The following is a 19261-nucleotide window of genomic DNA, read 5'->3' on the forward strand; positions in this document are numbered from 1 at the left end:
AACTTTTAATGAGACCTGTGTTTTGCAAGAAATCATAGCCACTTGCTGAACACCACCAAACATGGTATCAGTGTCAGATTTCCACAAGCCTAGTTGTGGAGAGGAGAAAAAAACTACTTTCTAGAAGTATTACTGTTTACTATGGGTACTGCCATTGTTTTTAGCTTGTACCAATCCAATATAATACAATTTCAATTTGATAGTTTTAAGATATGTCAGCTCAGCTGCTGTGAGAAAGGGAATGCAGTTTAAAAACAAATGTCATTGCCTATGACAAATAAGTAGTATACTTTATTACTAAAATATTGTTTTACTTTATCTTTTTAAATCCAAAAGAGATATCCATTCTATATATGCTGGGGAGCTATTACACAAATCATACCTGTTCAATAGTTCATTTGGGAGATAGACCATATGCTTGACAAGTAGAGCACCTCAGGTTGAATCCTTGGCCCTCTAGTTAAAAGGATAAGATAAGTAAGAAGGCCTCTTTGCCTGAGACCTTGGAGAGCTACTGTTATAAGCAGACCCAGCATGAAAAGAGCTTTTAAGTGTTCTGCCTTGCTTGCTGGGCTAGGCCTGCTCAGCGTGGCTAGGAATGCTCATGCGAGATCTTGCGGGAACTGGCACAGCCCTGCAAGCTCTTTTGAGTATCCCAAATTCCACATACTGAGTGGGCCTTGCTCCCCAAGCAAGGTAGAGAGCTCTTAAGCTTGCATTTAACAGGTGGTGTCACTGATTTCCAACAATACCTGCTTCCAGAGGGCCTTCTAGCTCCCTAGAGCAGCTTTTCAAGGAATGCAAAGGGCATTATCAGAAAGGAGCTAGAAAAACTCTTTTGTATGAGAGGAACCCAGCCCAAGCATCTCCGGATCCAAGCCATCATTTGCTGTGCACATGTAGCACAGAGTGCTATGGAACAGGGACAATTTTTGATATAAGACTTATTCCCTCATAATCAAGGACATGTGGAAACCCTTTTCACACCATACAGTTATCTGGAAAATGAATATTGGATGAGAGCATAGACATATGAAAAATTCCCCCATAGGAGGGGAAGTAGCTTCTGTTTCTCTTGTTACCCATGGACACAAATGCATACTTATCTCTAGATAGCTGCAGTGTCAATTGATGGCTCATATACGTGAAAAACCCCTTATAGAACAAATCCTTCTATATTGTATTGTGTTTTTAATATTTGATTGGGAGCCGCCCAGAGTGGCTGGGGAAACCCAGCCAGATGGGCGGAGTATAAATAATAAATTATTATTATAATATACGAATGCACTTATGTGTTGTAGTATTAAATGTGTTGTAGTTCCTCTGGTCTTCTTCTTCTTCTTCTTCACCTTGTTAGCACTTCATTGCTGGTATCTAAACCTTCCATTTAATAATATTCCTGGGGCTGTTATAGTGGTTGTTTTGTTCTATTGATATGGTATAATCAATGCTTTCATATTTATGTTCTTAAATGTCTTGTAAGTCACTTGGAGACCTCAGGGTAACAAGTGACTAATAACACAAATAATAATAAATGATAAAAATGTATCACAAGCTCTTTGGCATTAGGACAAACTATAAATCGGAAGAAAGGAAGATACCTTTTTTTTATTCCACCTTCCTCTTGCAGCCCCCTGTACCCCCTGAAAATCTGCTCTGGAGGGTTTGGGGAATACTCTGGAGCAGCATGAGAGGTGGTACAGAAACTGCAGGCATGAGGGAATCAGTGTCAGTTGATTCCTGTATCCGGCAACCTCCATTGGATCTTGGCCTGAATGGAAAAAGCCATTCAATATGTGGAGCTGCAAGTCTGTATCTAATCACTTACATTTAAAAGGAAATACTGTAAAAACCACATTTTTGCCATAAGCAATAGCAAATGTATATTACTTGTTGTCATCCTTAGGAAAAATGTCCAGTGATCGTGCTTTTAGGAAACAGCAACAGCTCAACAATATGGTGGCCTTAGTGAAAAAGCTGGCTAAACCTGGAGATAAAATTGTGGATTTTTGCAGTGGTGGGGTAATGTATTTTATTTGTTTGTTTGTTTGTAATAAAGTTCAGTCGCAGTTGTTTTTGTATGTTTATAAGTCCAACAGCACAAGAGTCCGAAACTCTGGAATTTGATCTGCTTTCAAAGTCTCTGTCAATATTTTATTGGAATATTTTGTTGTCAAATGGATCAGCTCTTTGGGATCAAGGTTTATTTGTGCATTTTCTTCTGCTTTGAACAGGGCCATGTTGGAATTGTCCTTGCTCACGTACTTCCATCATGTCAGGTAAGGTTTCAGTAAAATGTAAATTCAGACTTTAATAACCTGGAATTTCAGATACACAATTAAAAGCAGGCTGTTTGTAAAATATGTGAAAGTGATAGAATTATCTAAATCAAACACCCACTCACGTTTTTTTCATGGTAGAATAAAGTACTTAATTTACCCGTTCTCATATTCTGAGTAAGATAAAGCACTGTTTCTCTCTCCCAGCAATAAAATTAGTATGACTGAAGGCAACTTTTAAAAAGTAAGAATAAAAGTAGCACAGGGACATCCTCACACCAGCTCTCCAAACTCTCAAATAGACACTCTAAAACCTTTTTGCATGCAAAACATTTATTCTGCGACCAAGTTAAAGCCATTGTTTGAGAACATGAGCTTAAATCTTCCATTTCAGTGCAGTTAAGCAGGATCCTACAAGCTGGGGGTGTGGCTTATGAGGAGAGGCTCCTGGTGGACAAGCAGGAGGTGGGGTTTGTGGCTTTCATTGTCTGACAGCCCCTTCCATATTTTAGGTCCAATATAAAACCTTGCGGGACGCGGGTGGCGCTGTGGGTTAAACCACAGAGCCTAGGACTTGCCAATCAGAAGGTCGGCGGTTTGAATCCCCGCAACAGGGTGAGCTCCTGTTGCTCGGCCCCTGCTCCTGCCAACCTAGCAGTTCGAAAGCACGTCAAAGTGCACGTAGATAAATAGGTACCGCTCCGGCGGGAAGGTAAACGGCATTTCCGTGCGCTGCTCTGGTTCGCCAGAAGCGGCTTAGTCATGCTGGCCACATGACCCTGAAGCTGTACGCCGGATCCCTCGACCAATAAAGCGAGATGAGCACCGCAACCCCAGAGTCGGTCACGACTGGACCTAATGGTCAGGGGTCCCTTTACCTTTACCTTTATAAAACCTTGCATGAACTAATCTCAAACTGTGGCTAATTTGGGGTAGTTTTTCATTTTGGCTAAGTTGTTTTACAGACAACATTACTCCTTTCTGGGCTTAGTAACAGAGAAAACCATCAACAACCCCCCCCCCCCAAAAAAAAGAGTGAGCAATCCTATCACAGTTTAAACAAAACAAAAACTTAATTGGAAATCACAATCAAAAGCCCAGATTGGCAATCTGTGTTTTTTCCCATTCTTCTAGAAGGATTTTATATGAGAAATGCCCTGATGCAGTTACTGGCTGATAAACTATAGAAGCGGGATTTGTATGCTTCCCTAAGGAGCAACACATCTCCATATTAAGTCTCAAGGAGATTTTCTCTGGGAAATTTGAGTCTATCATGTTCAGGCTTACAAGTGAACCTGAAAAAGTTGGCCCTCTTCCAAATGCTTGAAAAATGAACCAGAGAGGTCTGTTCACAGATACCTTTGGGAACTGCTACTTCCACAGTTCTCCAAAATTGTGTTAACTGGGTCCAATTGCCACAAATGTGTTTGAAGAAACTAGATGTGACAGGCACCATGTGTTTTAATTTGAAAAAAAATGTAATTTTTGTAATTTTTTTGCTTTGTAAGAGCAAAGCCTGGCTACATATAGGATAGTTGCCATATGCAATATAACTAAATGCTCCCAGCCTATGGTCTTCTGCAGAGTAGCACTTACTCACAAGATGGGATACTAGATTCTGCGCAGTACCAGAAGAAGATACCTTTTCTTTCTGCCTTGATTAATTTATTTATAAAGCTATTTATATACCACTGTGTCCTAAAAAAACTCCCAAAGGAGTTTACAGCAACAAAACATAAAACCATACATTAAAAACCATAACAAGGTAAAAACAGACATCAACTAACCAATGTGGAAGGATGTATTCTTAATTGCCTGCATAGGTGTAGAACAATATAAAAGTTTCTGGCATGCATTTAAAAGTTGGCGCACAAGTTATCTGCTGAGTCTCTATTGGCAAAACCAGACTGTCCCTTTCACTGGGGCAGCAGCAGTCATAGATGTGTTGCTGCATCAATGTCAGGCTTGGAAGCCCCTCTGATAGGTTAGCAACATGGAGGTACTTTGCATTATGCTTTGAAAGCAGGCCGTACAATCTTTCACTAAGAAAGCAGTGAAGTTTGCTTGGCATGCACAAAATCCTGCGTAGTCTGGTTTGATTAAAGGATAGAGTCAAGCGAAGTCTGCTGTTATTAATGACTGGACAGATACATTTCTGTTTCAGAATACAACTCTCTCGCCTGCCCCTGCCATGCTATTCAACAATTTTTATTTCACCAAAAAGTTTACCATAACTTACTGTTATTTTGTGTAAAATATAGGTCATATTGGTAGAAAATAAAGAGTTGTCACTGACACGTGCTGAAGAAAGAAGCAGTGTGCTAGGATTAGACAACATTTGGTTCATCCAAGCAAATATGGACTATTTTAAAGGAAATTTTAATATAGGGGTAAGTGATTTTGAAAATATTCAGACTTTGCTGTTATGTAATGTTAAAAAGAAAATACTGTCTTCATATATTGTCTTATCACTTATAACATATCACTTAATATTATGTAACCTCAACTTATTTTTCTATAAACCCTTCTATTGTATAAACTTGGGTTAACGGGAAATCAGAAGTTAAGAGTTTTGAGCTATTGCTAATTTGTTGATTCCCAACGGTTGTGCTGTGTACAAAATAAGGAATTCAAGTGTCCTCCATGCTGCCTTATAAGGCCAAACGAACATACAAGTTCAGAAAACAACTGAAGTTAATTAGTGCAGTACTGAAATGGTGGCATGGCAAAGAGGAGGCAGGAGGATTTTATTTTATCTTATTGCAAGCAAAGAGTAATAATGGAGCATTGAAGTTAGCTCTTGGAAGAGTGCGTTTAAAACCAGAACATAATTAGCTCTGTGAAATGTCAGCTTCCAATAATTATTACATTGTTCAACACAAAGAAGTATGAAATGTCAGTAGAGATGATTTCTTAATAGTATAGTGACAGGAATAGTTGATACAAGTTCAGTTGATACACAAGGAGGCAAGAAGATACTAAGAGATGATGCAGACATAAGGCAGTCTGGTCCTTGAACATGCTTAAGGCAGTGGAGAGAAACTTTTTCCAGCACAAGGGTGGTGTTTCCTTCTTGGCAACCTCTTAGGGTCACATGCCAAAGATGGGCAGGGCCTGAAGCAAAAGTGGATAGAACAATGAATGTACAGTCATACCTCATGTTACATTTGCTTCATGGTACGTTTTTTCAGGTTGCATCCCACAGCGACCCAGAAGTACTGGAAAGGGTTACTTCTGGGTTTCGCCACTCGTGCATGTGCAGTAGTGCTAAATCATGCTTTGCGCACAAGCGCCAAATTGCGCTGCACACCTGTGCAGATACTGCACTTCAGGTTGCGGGCTTTTCACATTGCGAACAGGCCTCTGGAATGGATCCCATTCGCAACCAGAGGTACCACTGTAAATGTTACCTTTCAACACACACACACACACACACACCACTCACTAGCCCAGGCATAGGCAAACTCGGCCCTCCAGATGTTTTGGGACTACAGTTCCCATCATCCCTGACCATTGGTCCTGTTAGCTAGGGATCATGGGAGTTGTAGTCCCAAAACATCTGGAAGGCCGAGTTTGCCTATGCCTGCTCTAGCCTCTATCCAGGCAAGCAAGAGTCCTGGTCAGAGTTCAAGGGCAAATTCCAGCCAGGCAAAAACACTCAAGGGGCATATAAAGCAAAGCCAGTGAAGTGGTTGGCCGAGAGAGAGAGAGCGGCTAGGGAGAGTCCCAAGAACCAAACAGAGGCCTAGAGTACCACATTTGGCCCTCAGGCCTGAGTTTCCCCTCCCTATTGAACTCAGTGGGACTTCCTTCTGAGTTAGTCCTGTTACACATTGAGAACATCTGTGGCAGAGATGGGGATCCCTTAAGCCTCCAGGTGTTGTTGAACTCCAATGACCATCAGCCCCAGACAGCATGACCGATGTTCAGGGATGATGGGAGTTGTACTCCAGCAACATTTGAAGGCCCATGGTTTCTTCCCCATTCGTGGTCTGTTTGCTTTCAGATCTTGGCTAAGTTCAAACTGTTAAATATTACCCCATAGACAAGACTGTCGGGGAAAGACTAGACGATTTGTACTCCGGAAGGGAGGAGCTAAAAGGAGAGGAAATCACATACTTAAGGGCTGGGCTGCATTAAGCATCCTCTGGCCCAAAGGATTAGCCAATGTGAAAAAGAGCTATCACTGCAATCCTATATATGTCTACTCAGAAGTAAGTTCATAAGTAAGCTCTACTGAAAAGCCTAAGAGAAAACGAAATGATAGTACAGTTAGGACAGAGAGAACTGTGACATAAAAGATGGGAATTAAAAACACAAATCTGGATTGGATGAGGTGCCACACAAACCAATTGTAGAATCAGAGAGGGGATGCTTATAAATTTAGTTGTTCTTATCAGCAGATGGTGTTAAAAAGGTACATGACCCATATCAGCTGAACACCTTCGTTATACAGTCATATTTGAGCCGGAAATGACTTTGGGCGTGGGGCGTTGAAATAATTATTGCTGCTGTATGCATAATTTGAATATTGCCAAGTATGAAATATTTACTTAAATATCTTCTTGCAATGTAATCTGTAATCGGTCATAGCAGTGCTGCAGAGTCTAGACTCTCAACTAGTCTTTAAAAAACCACAACCACAGTATCTTCAGTTCATCAACCAAACCCAAACATTTTTTAAGCACTATGTAGTTATCATGCTTATAGAACTATCTGTGACTGAAGCTGTCATCTCAGGTGACTGAGAGTAGACCTGGCAGGAAGCATTTCGGTTTGTTTTGAAACCTATGCCAGAACACTGTCAAATTTCAGCTATCTCCATGTTCAGCATAATCAGCCATGATTCATTTTGGAGCTCTATGAATGAAATGCATAAGTAATACTGGAACATTCCTTTACCTATGAACCTTTCTGGGCAATTTTAACGCATTGTTTGATTAATATCTGAGGCCTGCAGTTTTTGTTCTTATCTGGAAAAGAAATGGCATCTGGCCCTATATGGTGATTAGAACTGTCAAAAAACCTTGGGTTGAGACCTTTATGTATCGTGCCAGATTTTAACTTTACAATGTTGTTGCACTAGTTCGTTTTGGATTAGTATTGTATTTTATATCTACTGACAAAAGTGAATATATTTTATTGAGCTAGCTACATTTTGTCTCAACGTAAGCAAAGAAAATAATGTATTATCTGGCTAAAAAGAGATTGATTTTGCAACACATTGCTCTCTTTCTTTGATGTTGCAATAATTCAGCCATCCAGAAATGGCTGAATAGTAACTGAATGCACAGTTATCATTAAATTCCATTGTTTTTCTTTCACAGGTAGCACTGCATGCTTGTGGTGTGGCAACAGACATGGTGATTGAACGCTGTGTCAAAGCTCATGCAGCATTTGTTATCTCTCCATGTTGTTATGGCTTCATTCAGAACACAGCCAAGTTTGCATTTCCACAAAGGTCAGTGGTTTGTTGACATCAATGTGTATGTATGGAGAGGAACCTGGATTGACATGTATGGCATTGACTACAAAGGCCTACAGTTCTATACGAACTTACTAGTGAGTAAGTTCTGTTGAGCTTAGTGGGTGGTTTCCCCAAAAGAGCTTCTGCTAGTGCAAAAAATAAATAAATCTGTTTGCACAATGAAACTTCCCCTCCTTCTCCTCTCGCCATGCACCCCTGTGCCCTCCTTAGATCTGCTCCAGAGGGTTGGGGGAAAATCCAAAAGAGATGTAGGTGGTGCAGGCAACACACAGGCAGAAGAGTGGGATAGGGAGCTTCATTGCAGCCCAAAGTCCTTGTGCTAGCAAACTACTTTGTTGGAGTTTACTTTTGAGAAAACTTGCAAAGGATTGCATAGGTAGTGAATGTGTTGGCCCCACAGAACAAGAAAAATACCCAAGTCCAACAATACCTTTATTTTTAACACCTTAGTTAAAGTGCTAGAAGACAGATGTTAAGTGATGTGAAGCTCCACCTCAGGCTCAGATATTTAGAAGAAGACATGATAATAGGTTGGTTGTGTTGCCTCTGTTTAAGGGGAACAGGTAGTCCCAAAGGTGAGTTACATCCTGCTCATTGCCACAACGGCTGAATGTGTCACCTACAGCTATGACTTCATAATTCTAGCTGTAAAGATACATTTCTAACTGTTCTACAAATTACCAGTGACATTTCTGAAATGGAAGTTAGTAGCAGCTATAAAGAATACATAATACATGCCTGCAATAAAGAGCTCTCTCAGTATGCTTGCGTCACATTATGTTTATCGTTTTGTTCAGAGGCTTAATTAGCCCTGCCTAATCATCCATGCACACATTATTTTTAACATTTATTACACCCACAGTTGTAAACCTTGGTTCTTTTAAATAAAGTCATTGATCTATAATATAAGAAACTTCTACAATGCAAATCCCATGATGCTTTCTTAGAAATAAGTCTCAGTGGGGCTCAGTGAGGATTGCAGCCGTGATGCGCCTATGAAAGGACCACAGAACATAGTAGAGGTCAAGTAGTGCTTCAGGTGCAAGAATTCTGATTGCCTGATCATATACCTTTTCATACAGTCATCTTATTTTTATTGGATTGAAAACAGTCCTTTCACTTTCCAGTTGTGATCTCTTGACTTTTGTGATTCACTAGAGTACACGATATTGTGCAGAGAAGGAAATTAAACTGCATGTCTCTGTTTCATTCTTTATTATAACAATTCTCAGTTGTTGGTACAACACCAGTGGCAGACAATCTGCAAAGAAACCTTTTATCTGCTACATTTTTCTCTGTGCAGTTTCAAAGATAGCCCTATGTGGAACCAGTTCATGTGGATGTAGCTGTGGCACAGCCATCTTTCTCCAGGAACAAGTGCACCGGGCCCACAAACATGTGCAGCAAACCTGGCTACAGCAACCATCTGACTAGTTTAGCAGCAATGCTATTATGTCCAAAAGTACTCCCGAGTTTCAAACCTGATTCTAAAAAGGGTGTATAATGCCAACCAATGCAGACTGAACATCGAATCCATCATCAGCCCTATGTAGGATAAATATATTAAAAGTCAGATGCTTGCTTTCAGTGAGTCAGTAGCAGTGACATGATACAGCCCTATGCATTTGTTTAGCACTTAAAATATCTTAAATGATAAATGTCTGTAAGTGATAAAACTTGGCACATTATAGGCATTTACTAAAAAAGAACAGAAACTCTCAGTAGTGTCTGCTTCTGGATCTTGTTCAACTTCCAGATAACAACCCACCCAAGTATTTGTTTAAAATTCAGCCATATGCCTTAAAGACTGCATCTATTTTAAAATCGTCGTTTCTCATGGTGATCAAATCCATCTTCTTTTCTATTTCAGCCGTCAGTTCAAGGAAGTGTTATCCTATAAGGTATGCAAAAGGTGAAGCTGTGGTTTAGAATTTCTTTCTGTGCCCTTTTCTGTGTCTTTCCGTATGGTTTGAGTGGAATGAGTAATTCTCTTTTAATGATAGGGTTAAAAACACATCAGAATACTGAAACTTCACCATTGCATTCCATGTGTTCCTTCCTCTTTTTTCTTTTAGTGCAGGAAAAAGACATTTCGTAAATACAGTATGGAATACATTTCTGTGTGTAGTTTAGGTTATATCTCATTTTTTAGTTTCAATAATTTCTAAAAGTAGATGACAAGATCATTAAAAAAATTAAAGCAACTATTTATTAGTTAAAACATAAAACCATGAAAAGAACAATGATAAAACAACTGAATTGTTTCACTATAAAAGAACCATATTCATCCATCAAGTATACATAGATGTCAAGAACCTGTTGAGCCTTCTAGGAGTACTTTCTTCCTAGTCTGCTCCACTGAATATTTTGGATAGGCCTGAAGTCTTTTGTGTGCATTTTTATGCCAGTTTCCCATTTTTTAACCGTTTTCCTTCTTTATGGCTGCTATTTCCCCATTTCATTTGATTTTCTTCTATCCAGATTCAATTTGGACAGTGATGGCTTGAAATTGCTTTATTTTTCTCCCAATTGTATTTGAGATGTAGTTTTCGTAGTGAACAGCATGTGAACTAATAACCACATTTTCATAAGATGGGAGGCTGAATTGCTTTTGGCACAAGTAAGCCTAGTGACATAGTTACAGAAACAAAGAGTTTAAATAAAATAAGTAAAAATAAATTTTCATAATAATTCCTGCCAATTTGTTATGGACATATAGATGAAGCTCATGACCCACAATGAATGTTCCATTCATTTCAGCAGAAGCAAGCGCTTCATGTGTGGAATGTTTCTTTCTATTGAAACTTGCTCCAAAATGTAGAAGATAACCATGTATGTTTCAGCTCACACAGATATGCTTTGAGAGCTATGTTCTGCCTTCTTTCTGGCTTGTTGAAAACCATATTTTACTTTAATGCCCTATTTGGCTAGAAAATATGACATATTCATTTGAAAAATAACTTAAATATTATTTATAGTATATGCAGGCAGGATTTAAGTTTGATGAGGCCCTAAGCTACTGAAGGTAACGGGGTCCTTTATATGTCCAGCTGTCCTTTGTCAACAACCAATTGTCACTGTTTTTTTGTGTTGAATATGTGCTATATGGTAATTTATGAACCTAATAGGTATCTAAAGCCATTTACACATAACAAATAGCCATTTGCACATAACACAACACAAAACACTGTTGCTGTATGTAGGTTTTATTTTATTTGTTTTTTATCTTATATTTTGGAAATGTACATCCAGTTATTTTTTTCTTTACATTTTTTGGGGGGCCCCAAGAGAGTGGGGCCCTAAGCTATAGCTTGTTTAGCTCATACATAAATCTGGCACTGAGTATATGCATCTTTAACTTTGTCTAAGACCATCACATAGTTCACTGGAAAATAATAGTTGATACATTTTCCATTGCATTACATTTCCAACCGTCACATAAATTTTGAAAAGATTGTATTTTATGAGAAAAATTAATTCAACCTTTTAAATAGAACATAACAGAAATCTCCACAGGTTCTAAGAAGCATATTGTTTTAATAAATTTGTATCAGTTGATTTTTTTAAAGAAGAAAACTTGTGCTAAGAAGCCCCTCTAAAATCAGTATTGTATTATTAACGTGGATCTAGACCAGATGGTATATCAGTTCAGTGTATAAATTTATAATTTTTGGTTCTGTAGGCTTTATATAATATACAACTTTGCATATTGGATTGATATATTTTCAGTTACTGATGTGTTGCCAAAAGTTGGAATGTGGTGGCTAGACACTGTGTCACTGTCTCCATAGTTCATCTTAATTTTCTGTTTCCTTTCACTGGGAAATTCAAGGATTAGTGTCAAGTAAAACCAAAGCGTTATTATAGAGACTTGATGATTCACACCCACCCCATTCAAAATGGCAACTGTGGCATCCCACAGTGAAGACTCAACTCATTGCTGACTTTTTAGAACAATTTATAGCAAGTTCTCTTTTCTCATGGGAAATAGTATACATACATTTCAGTTTGAAACTGACTATTCAGTTTGAAACCTATTAGGGCTGAACACACATAATGGGAAACAGCCTTTAAAGGAAAAAGAATCTGGCCAGGGTGATTTTCATTGGACAAGCAATGGCGCATATGAGAGGATGCTTAACCCATACCTTGCCTGCCATTTTTCCACTTTTCCCTCTCCTAAAGCTGAATATTGCATATCTTGCGTTCTACAGCTCCCCAGAAGTTAGCTGTCCCAAATAACTTGTTGGTGTTGTTTTGTCAAGGTACAGGAATAGCACCCTTCCCATAGTTTCTAAAAATATTCTCTGTTAAACAAAAAGACTATTTTATTTTTAAATCCTGATAACTCTGCATATTTTCAGCATTCCTGTTTCCTTCTTAATTTATTTAATTGGATTTTAGCCATCTTAGGCATTTCTTATAGAAAGTTGGGGTTAAAAATGCAATAAATAAATATTTCATCAGGACAATTATTACATAGCAAAAACAAAGAGTATAATATCCAACCATAATTCGGAAACCTAAAAATTCAAGAAGTCCTGCAGAATTAAAATCCCTGTTGTTTTAAAAAAGCAGAATGGGAGGATTTGTCATTTGTAAATGGTATTACCTAAATTCCTTCCAAAAGTGTTTTGTGTTCTCACATACTTATCTCCATCTAACATTACAAACAGCTCTGTCAAGATATACAGCTCTGAAATGGTTCTGATTGCTGTGACTTGGCACTTGAAATTGCAGCTGTCCAAGCTAGTGCAGCTGTCAGCCAAAGCACTGTTATGGCATTTTTCTTTCCTTTTGCACCCCCCCCCCCCCCCCGTCAAAAGCATAATCACCTCTAAGGTCTAGTGTATGTAAAAGTATATTGTAAACCATGTTGCTGTGGGTCATAAGATGTGATCAACGTAACCTAATTGTGGTTCACCAGGTGGGATTGATAGATTTTGTAGCCTAATTCTATCATCTGCTGTACTAAGGAAAACAAAAAAGCCTGGGTACAAGAGCTCTTTGGGCACTGCAGTGTTGTGAGTCTGGTGTTGTGCCACAGTAGCAAAACACTGGGAACATAATATGATCCTTGCTGGATTAAGCTAAAGACCCATCTAGTCCAGCATCCTTATTTCATAGAGACTGACCAGATGCCTATGGGAAGCTTGCAAGCAGAACAGAAGTCTCTCCTCGCTTGTTGGTGTTCAGAGGCACAGACAGAACATAGCCATCATGGTTCAAAGCCTTATCCTCCACAAGACTGTCCAAGTTGTTGACCACCACTACAATTAATGGAAGTGAATTTCATAGTTTAATGATGTGCTGCATGAAGAAGTACTTTCTTTGCCTGTTTCCCATCTCGCCTATGTTGGTGAAGCTGCATGGTACAAAGCTTCCACGGGCCAGACGTGATATAGATGCTTAAGGATCTAACTACAGTGTTGAAAGAGTCCACACAGGTCATACCAGGCCATCGTAGGCTAATTTGAATGCTTCAGTTTATACCCTCTACTAGCATCCCTTTCATTGGTGTCCAAATCCAATGTCATGCCAGAAGGACCTGTTCTGAATAATATTGCATAGCAAAACAGGCAACTCCAGTCGATATTGGGGGCTTCAGATGTACACAGTCTCCCAGTATGTGCTACTATGGTAGCTAGTTTGGAATAATGTAATGGAAGAAGCTGGCAATATTTATCTCTCTGTGTGTTTTTTCTATTCTAGGAGCACATGATTCTTTGCCGATTTGCTGATCAGACAGCTGCCCAGCTTCCCCCTGAACGCAGGCAAATAGGTACGCTTTTCCATAGAACAGCTGTTGTGTAGATTACATACACTCTACTTGGTGATGTACTTAGCTTACTATATATGGGTTGCCGTGCCATGCTTATCAACAAGGAATGAAAGTGCTGGTTTCTCAGAACACACAGGGAGGTGTATTTAGAGATACAGTGAAATAGTTTTCTTTGTTGAAGCTCAGTTTAAATCTGGGGTTGAAAGTATCACACAGTGATACAGTGAACATTCATCTGTTACAGTCCAATAAAGGAGATGATAGAATTTGAGAAACATGCTTATGTTCTATCTGATGCCATTGGGAGCTAGTAACAGTGCAAGGGAGCTACTATAGTGCAAGAGCTGGAAAATCACCCGTTCAAATCTCACATCAGCCATGTACTAAATAAATGGCCTTAGGCAAACCCAGTACTCTAGTAGCCTTAGTATGGGGAACTTTAAAAAGCAAGATAGAAATACAGTGGTACCTTGGTTTAAGAACAGTCCGGTTGAAGAACGATTTGGTTTACAAACTCCGCAAAACTGGAAATAGTGTCCCAGTTTGAGAACTTTACCTCGGTCTAAGAACGGAATCCAAACAGAGGAAGGGCACCAGCGGCAGGAGGCCTCATTAGAGAAAGTGCACCTCAGTTTAAGAACGGTTTCGGTTTAAGAATGGACTTCCAGAACGAATTAAGTTTGTAAACTGAGGTACCACTGTAGTTGAAACAAAATAAATAGAATCTGAAAAGGGTGGTGGCTTTTATGAAAGTTTTCTCCCTTTTTATGAAAGTGTCCCTCTTGCCAAAAAAAGGACAGTAACAAGGACGCATTTGCAAAGGATGGCAATAGATCTAAAACAGGAAGAGTACCTGGCTGGGATCCACACAACTGCATAGCTAGTTCCATATGCTGAAGGAAGCTTTGAGCTTGTGTTTCTCTTTTACAGCTGTTCAAATGTCTTCAGAATATGTAAGATTGCATAGGGTGAGCTGATATTCTAGGGATTCCCCTGGGAGTTTTACTTGATGGCAAAGCTCTTTTATTTTCAGCATCAGATAAAGGTCTTTTTAAAACATGGTCAGGCACTTTAGATCCTTTTGTTTTTATGCTGTTTTCTTAGACTCAATGGCTTCTCTGCCTTTTTAATCAGTTCTACTAATTTGTTAGTGTTTTTTATATTAGAGTTATGTTTTCTTGCAAGCTACTCTGGGAAATTTGTTGGCTCATAAATGGGGCATTGATTTTCAAAAAATAAAGACAAGGTGTTTGGGATAAATAGACAAAACAGGGTTCGATACTGTTGCATGTTTTGGATACAAAATTCACTCCCAATGTATAACAGGCAGTAAGAAGAAACAATGTCTATGCATCTAAACCATGGGTAGGCAAGCTAAGGCCCGGGGGCTGGATCTGGCCCAATCGCCTTCTAAATCTGGCCCGCAGACAGTCCGGGAATCAGCGTGTTTTTACATGAGTAGAACATGTCCTTTTATTTAAATTGCATCTCCGGGTTATTTGTGGGGCATAGGAATTCTTTCTTCCCCCAAAAAAATATAGTCCTGCCCCCCACAAGGTCTGAGGAACAGTGGACCCTGCTGAAAAAGTTTGCTGACCCCTGTTCTAAACACTTCTGTGGTGGCTAAGAGTACAACAGGAAGCACTGAGGACTTGAGATAATCATACCTATTTTTTCACAAAAACTGGCAAAACTTTAAAGCCACTCCTGTATCTGGAAAGGAAAACGTGCTGACAAGGTCACAGCTGTGAGTTCAAGAGGTGCCACTCCGCCAAATGGGAGTGGGCATTTCTTCCAGCCCTTTGGTGATATGGGAAGGAAATGTATCACTTAATGAAGGGTGGAGTGGATGGCTGTAAATGAATCACAGAGTGTCAACTCAGCATTTCAGGTAAATTTGATGTTGTGACACTATAGTACTTCTACCCCCCCTTTCAAAGATAAAGTAGGGAGAGCAGACTTTTGTGAACCACAAAAAACGATTTCTCACTGGCATTTTTGTTCTTCTCCTTGTTTCTTCTGAAGATATACTTGACATCAGGCTTATTCGCTCCATTAAAAGAATCTCTTCCATTTCAGTCATCTTTCTTCACCTTTTAAACTTGCTAATGGGTGTGTGGTTGGTGAGGATTAAGTTTTGTTTTCAAATGACTAGGGTAAAGGTCAGATCAGATCAGCACTAACCACATGCTCTGTTAGAGGCAGAATCAGATAGTGAGATTCTACATAAGGTGTACTGTTTAGCTTGCAATTCTGAACATGCTTACTTGGGAGTAAACCTCATTGAATCCAGTGGTGCTTCTTTCTGAAAAAAGACACACAGGGTTGCATAGTTAAAATGGTCACCACCACCATTGCTTCGTTTATTATAAAGATGATTGTTTTTGCATTAATGTTCCAAACCCAAAATGAAACAATACAAAACAATCCAACAAAAATATCTTTTCTACCACTGCACCGCCACTCATTCTTTGCCAGTAATCATGTAAAAATAACTTGCAGCACAATCCTGTGTGTTTCTGCTTGCTGAATTCAATGGGGCTTACTCCCAGGCAAGTGGGTATAGGATTCCAGTATTAGATGGTAAGATGGTACAATCTGCCTACATAATAAGTTGCAGATATATGCTGTCATGTGTAACAAGTCCACTTTAAACAAATGCAGAATCAGGACATTTAAAAATTCAATTCTATTATCTTAAGGGAGGTGGCATATTTAATTTTTTCTTTCATATTTCAGAGTTCTTCAGTAACTCAACATGCTTATTTTATCCATAATATAATGGGATACTTTGTATTCATATTGTATTCAACATTCTGGAATCAAATGTTAACAATGTATTATTTTAAAATGTAAAAATAAAATTTGAAAATATTTTAAAATAGTCAAATGTTCAACAACAGCAACAGTGCAGATTATCAGCAAGAATATTAATTAGCAACAATATTACAAAACGTTCCTGCAATTAAATATGAGTGCTGTAGTCAATATTGTCCACTCTGGCTAGCATCAGTTGTGTCATTTTTAACTGGTAATGCCAGGGATGAATCCATGGACTTCTGCATGTCTTCTAACACTGAGCCCCCATAAAAACACACATCTTTCATTTATCATAACTTAGTATGCAAACATCAGCCCTTAATCCGTCTCACTTGGTCACACATCTTTCTACTCTAAATATTATAAAGCAGGTGGGGGGAACCTTTGGCCCTCTAGAAGTGGCTGAACTACAACTCCCATAAGCCCCAGTAGGCATGGCCAATGTCCAGGAATGATGAGAGTTGTCGTTCCTCAACATTTGTTGTTGTTTAGTCATTTAGTCATGTCTGACTCTTCATGACCCCATGGACCAGAGCACGCCAGGCACTCCTGTCTTCCACTGCCTCCTGCAGTTTGGTCAAACACATGCTGGTAGCTTCGAGAACACTGTCCAACCATCTTGTCCTCTGTCGTCGTCTTCTCCTTGTGCCCTCCGTCTTTCCCAACATCAGGGTCTTTTCCAGGGAGTCTTCTCTTCTCATGAGGTGGCCAAAGTATTGTAGCCTCAGCTTCATGATCTGTTCTTCCAGTGAGCACTCAGGCTGATTTCCTTAAGAATGGATAGGTTTGGTCTTCTTGCAGTCCATGGGGTTCTCAAGAGTCTCCTCCAGCACCATAATTCAAAAGCATCAATTCTTCGGCGATCAGCCTTCTTTATGGTCCAGCTCTCACTTCCATACATCACTACTGGGAAAACCATGGCTTTAACTATACGGACCTTTGTTGGCAAGGTGATGTTCCTCAAGATAAGGAGGGCCAAATGTTCCCTACACCTGCTATAAAGAGACATTTTAGCTGTATTAGAAATAACCAGATTAGGAAATTATCCCAAGTTGCATTAATAAGCAAAACAAAGGTCTGAGACACTGCAAAATATATACTGGCACCACGACTGTTAATGACTGATACTGAAATGACCGTATTCACTATTGTTACAATTGATGCTAGGATACCTGTTTTCATCAGTGGGTGTTGATGCTGAAATGTACATTTGCATTTGTAGTATTACAATAATTATGAGAAAGTGTATATGTTATTTGTTCTTATTTTTAGGTAAACACTGCATGGGACTGGTGGATCTGGACCGGGCTTGGGCAGTGGAAAAATGCAACTACTCTGCGCAAGTGATATCAATGGAACCAGAGACATGTTCCCCAAAGAACAACTTGATAGTGGGTGTCCCAATTTAGTTCAAAGGGCTTTTCTGATCAATTTGAATTAATAATCACTCCTTGTGATCAAAGTCCAGTAACATTTTGGAGATACAAACTGCAGCTGTGAAGCAGACAGTGCACATCTTGAATCCATTGTCTCCAAAATAAGGAAGCCGAGAGGAAAGGGGTTGGCAGTGGGGCTGCTTGCAAAGCTTCCTAAATCCTCCTTGAAATGTGCGATTAAATGACAGCTGGTTCTCAGAGCAGGAATATCCCAAAATGTCCATCTGCCCCCACAGTAATACCAATAAAGGTTTTTTTTAAAAAAAAAAAAAAAAAGCTTCATCACTGGCAAGGTGATTTCATTTCCTTTTCTATGAAGATAGATCTTGCATGTTCGAAAACAGATTTTGCAAGTATTTTTGTACTCAGACTTTGACTATACTAACAAAGGTACCCAACTCTCATCATTAAAATCTAGTAACATGCTTATTCTGCAACCATGCTAAGAATGTGGACAATAAAGGTTTTTCTTCTTCTCCCATAACACTGGGAGACACTCAGTGAGTTAGAATGTTGGAAGATTCAGAACAGACAAAAGAAAGTACTTTTTCATGCAGCACTTGGGGCTTATCCACAATTCCTCTAGTCTTGCTGCTTTCACCTGGAGAAAACCACTCTTTAGCTTTCAGTTGGAGCAAACCGGCAATTCAGGTTTTCTCTGGACTGATGTTTGCTCCGATTTAGAGCTAAAGAGTGGGTTTTCCTTGGGAAATGAGTGAGGCAAGGGGGGGGAGGAATGCTCGCACCACTCAAACCTCTGCTTTCTAGGCACAAAACAAGCAGAAGTGTGGACAATTCACTCCCACAAGAGGCAGTAACGGCCACCAACTTGGATGGTTTTAAAAGAAGATTAGACAAATTCATGGAGGATACGTCTTGTCATTGGTTACTGCCCATTATGGCTTTGCTCATAGTCAGAGACAGTATGCTTCTGAGAACAGAATACTGGACCTGAGCCAACAGGTTCTTCTCATGATCTTATGCCGACTTGCCTCAACAGTAATTTAGAGAACTTTCTCTGACTTAATTAACTGTAGAACTCATTAAGGAGCATAACCCTTGGTTGAGCTTTATAGTTTCCTTTTGTCTTTTCATGTTCCATTTCCATTGCCACAGCACCTTCCAAGCACATTCTGCATTTGTAAGCACCTACACTTTGGAACTCCCTGCCTATTGATATCAAGCAGGCATTTTCACTGTACTCTCTTTGGTGCCTGCTAAAAACATTCTTGTTTAGACAAGCCTACCCAGATGCTTAGAAAGTTGAGGTAATTTTAATCTGTTTTAGTATTTTAACTTTTGTGTTCTTTAAGTATGGTTGTAAATTTTTCTTGATTTTTATTGCTTTACTTTTTTGTAAACTACTTTCAGGTGTGTTTTTTTACAATCACATGGCGCATAAATTTTATGAAATGAATTAATAAATAAGCAGTGCTGTGGTTGTGCAGTAAAAGTA

At 39.3% G+C, this 19261-nt stretch overlaps 1 protein-coding gene across 3 annotated transcripts in view; it reads left to right on the top strand.

Annotated features, from left to right (window-relative positions):
- Positions 1–19261, top strand: part of GSTCD (glutathione S-transferase C-terminal domain containing) — a 56723-nt gene extending 37462 nt beyond the window's left edge. For all 3 annotated transcript variants that reach the window (XM_028743237.2, XM_077933888.1, XM_077933889.1), the window contains 7 exons: positions 1907–2022; positions 2235–2279; positions 4541–4669; positions 7607–7740; positions 9638–9668; positions 13480–13549; positions 17642–19261. In XM_028743237.2, the coding sequence (XP_028599070.2) occupies positions 1907–2022; positions 2235–2279; positions 4541–4669; positions 7607–7740; positions 9638–9668; positions 13480–13549; positions 17642–17778 (662 nt within the window). In that variant the 3' untranslated portion in view covers positions 17779–19261. The remainder of the gene's footprint in view (positions 1–1906; positions 2023–2234; positions 2280–4540; positions 4670–7606; positions 7741–9637; positions 9669–13479; positions 13550–17641) is intronic.

Source organism: Podarcis muralis, chromosome 9 (assembly GCF_964188315.1).
Source record: "Podarcis muralis chromosome 9, rPodMur119.hap1.1, whole genome shotgun sequence".
Taxonomy (NCBI): Eukaryota; Metazoa; Chordata; class Lepidosauria; order Squamata; family Lacertidae; genus Podarcis; species Podarcis muralis.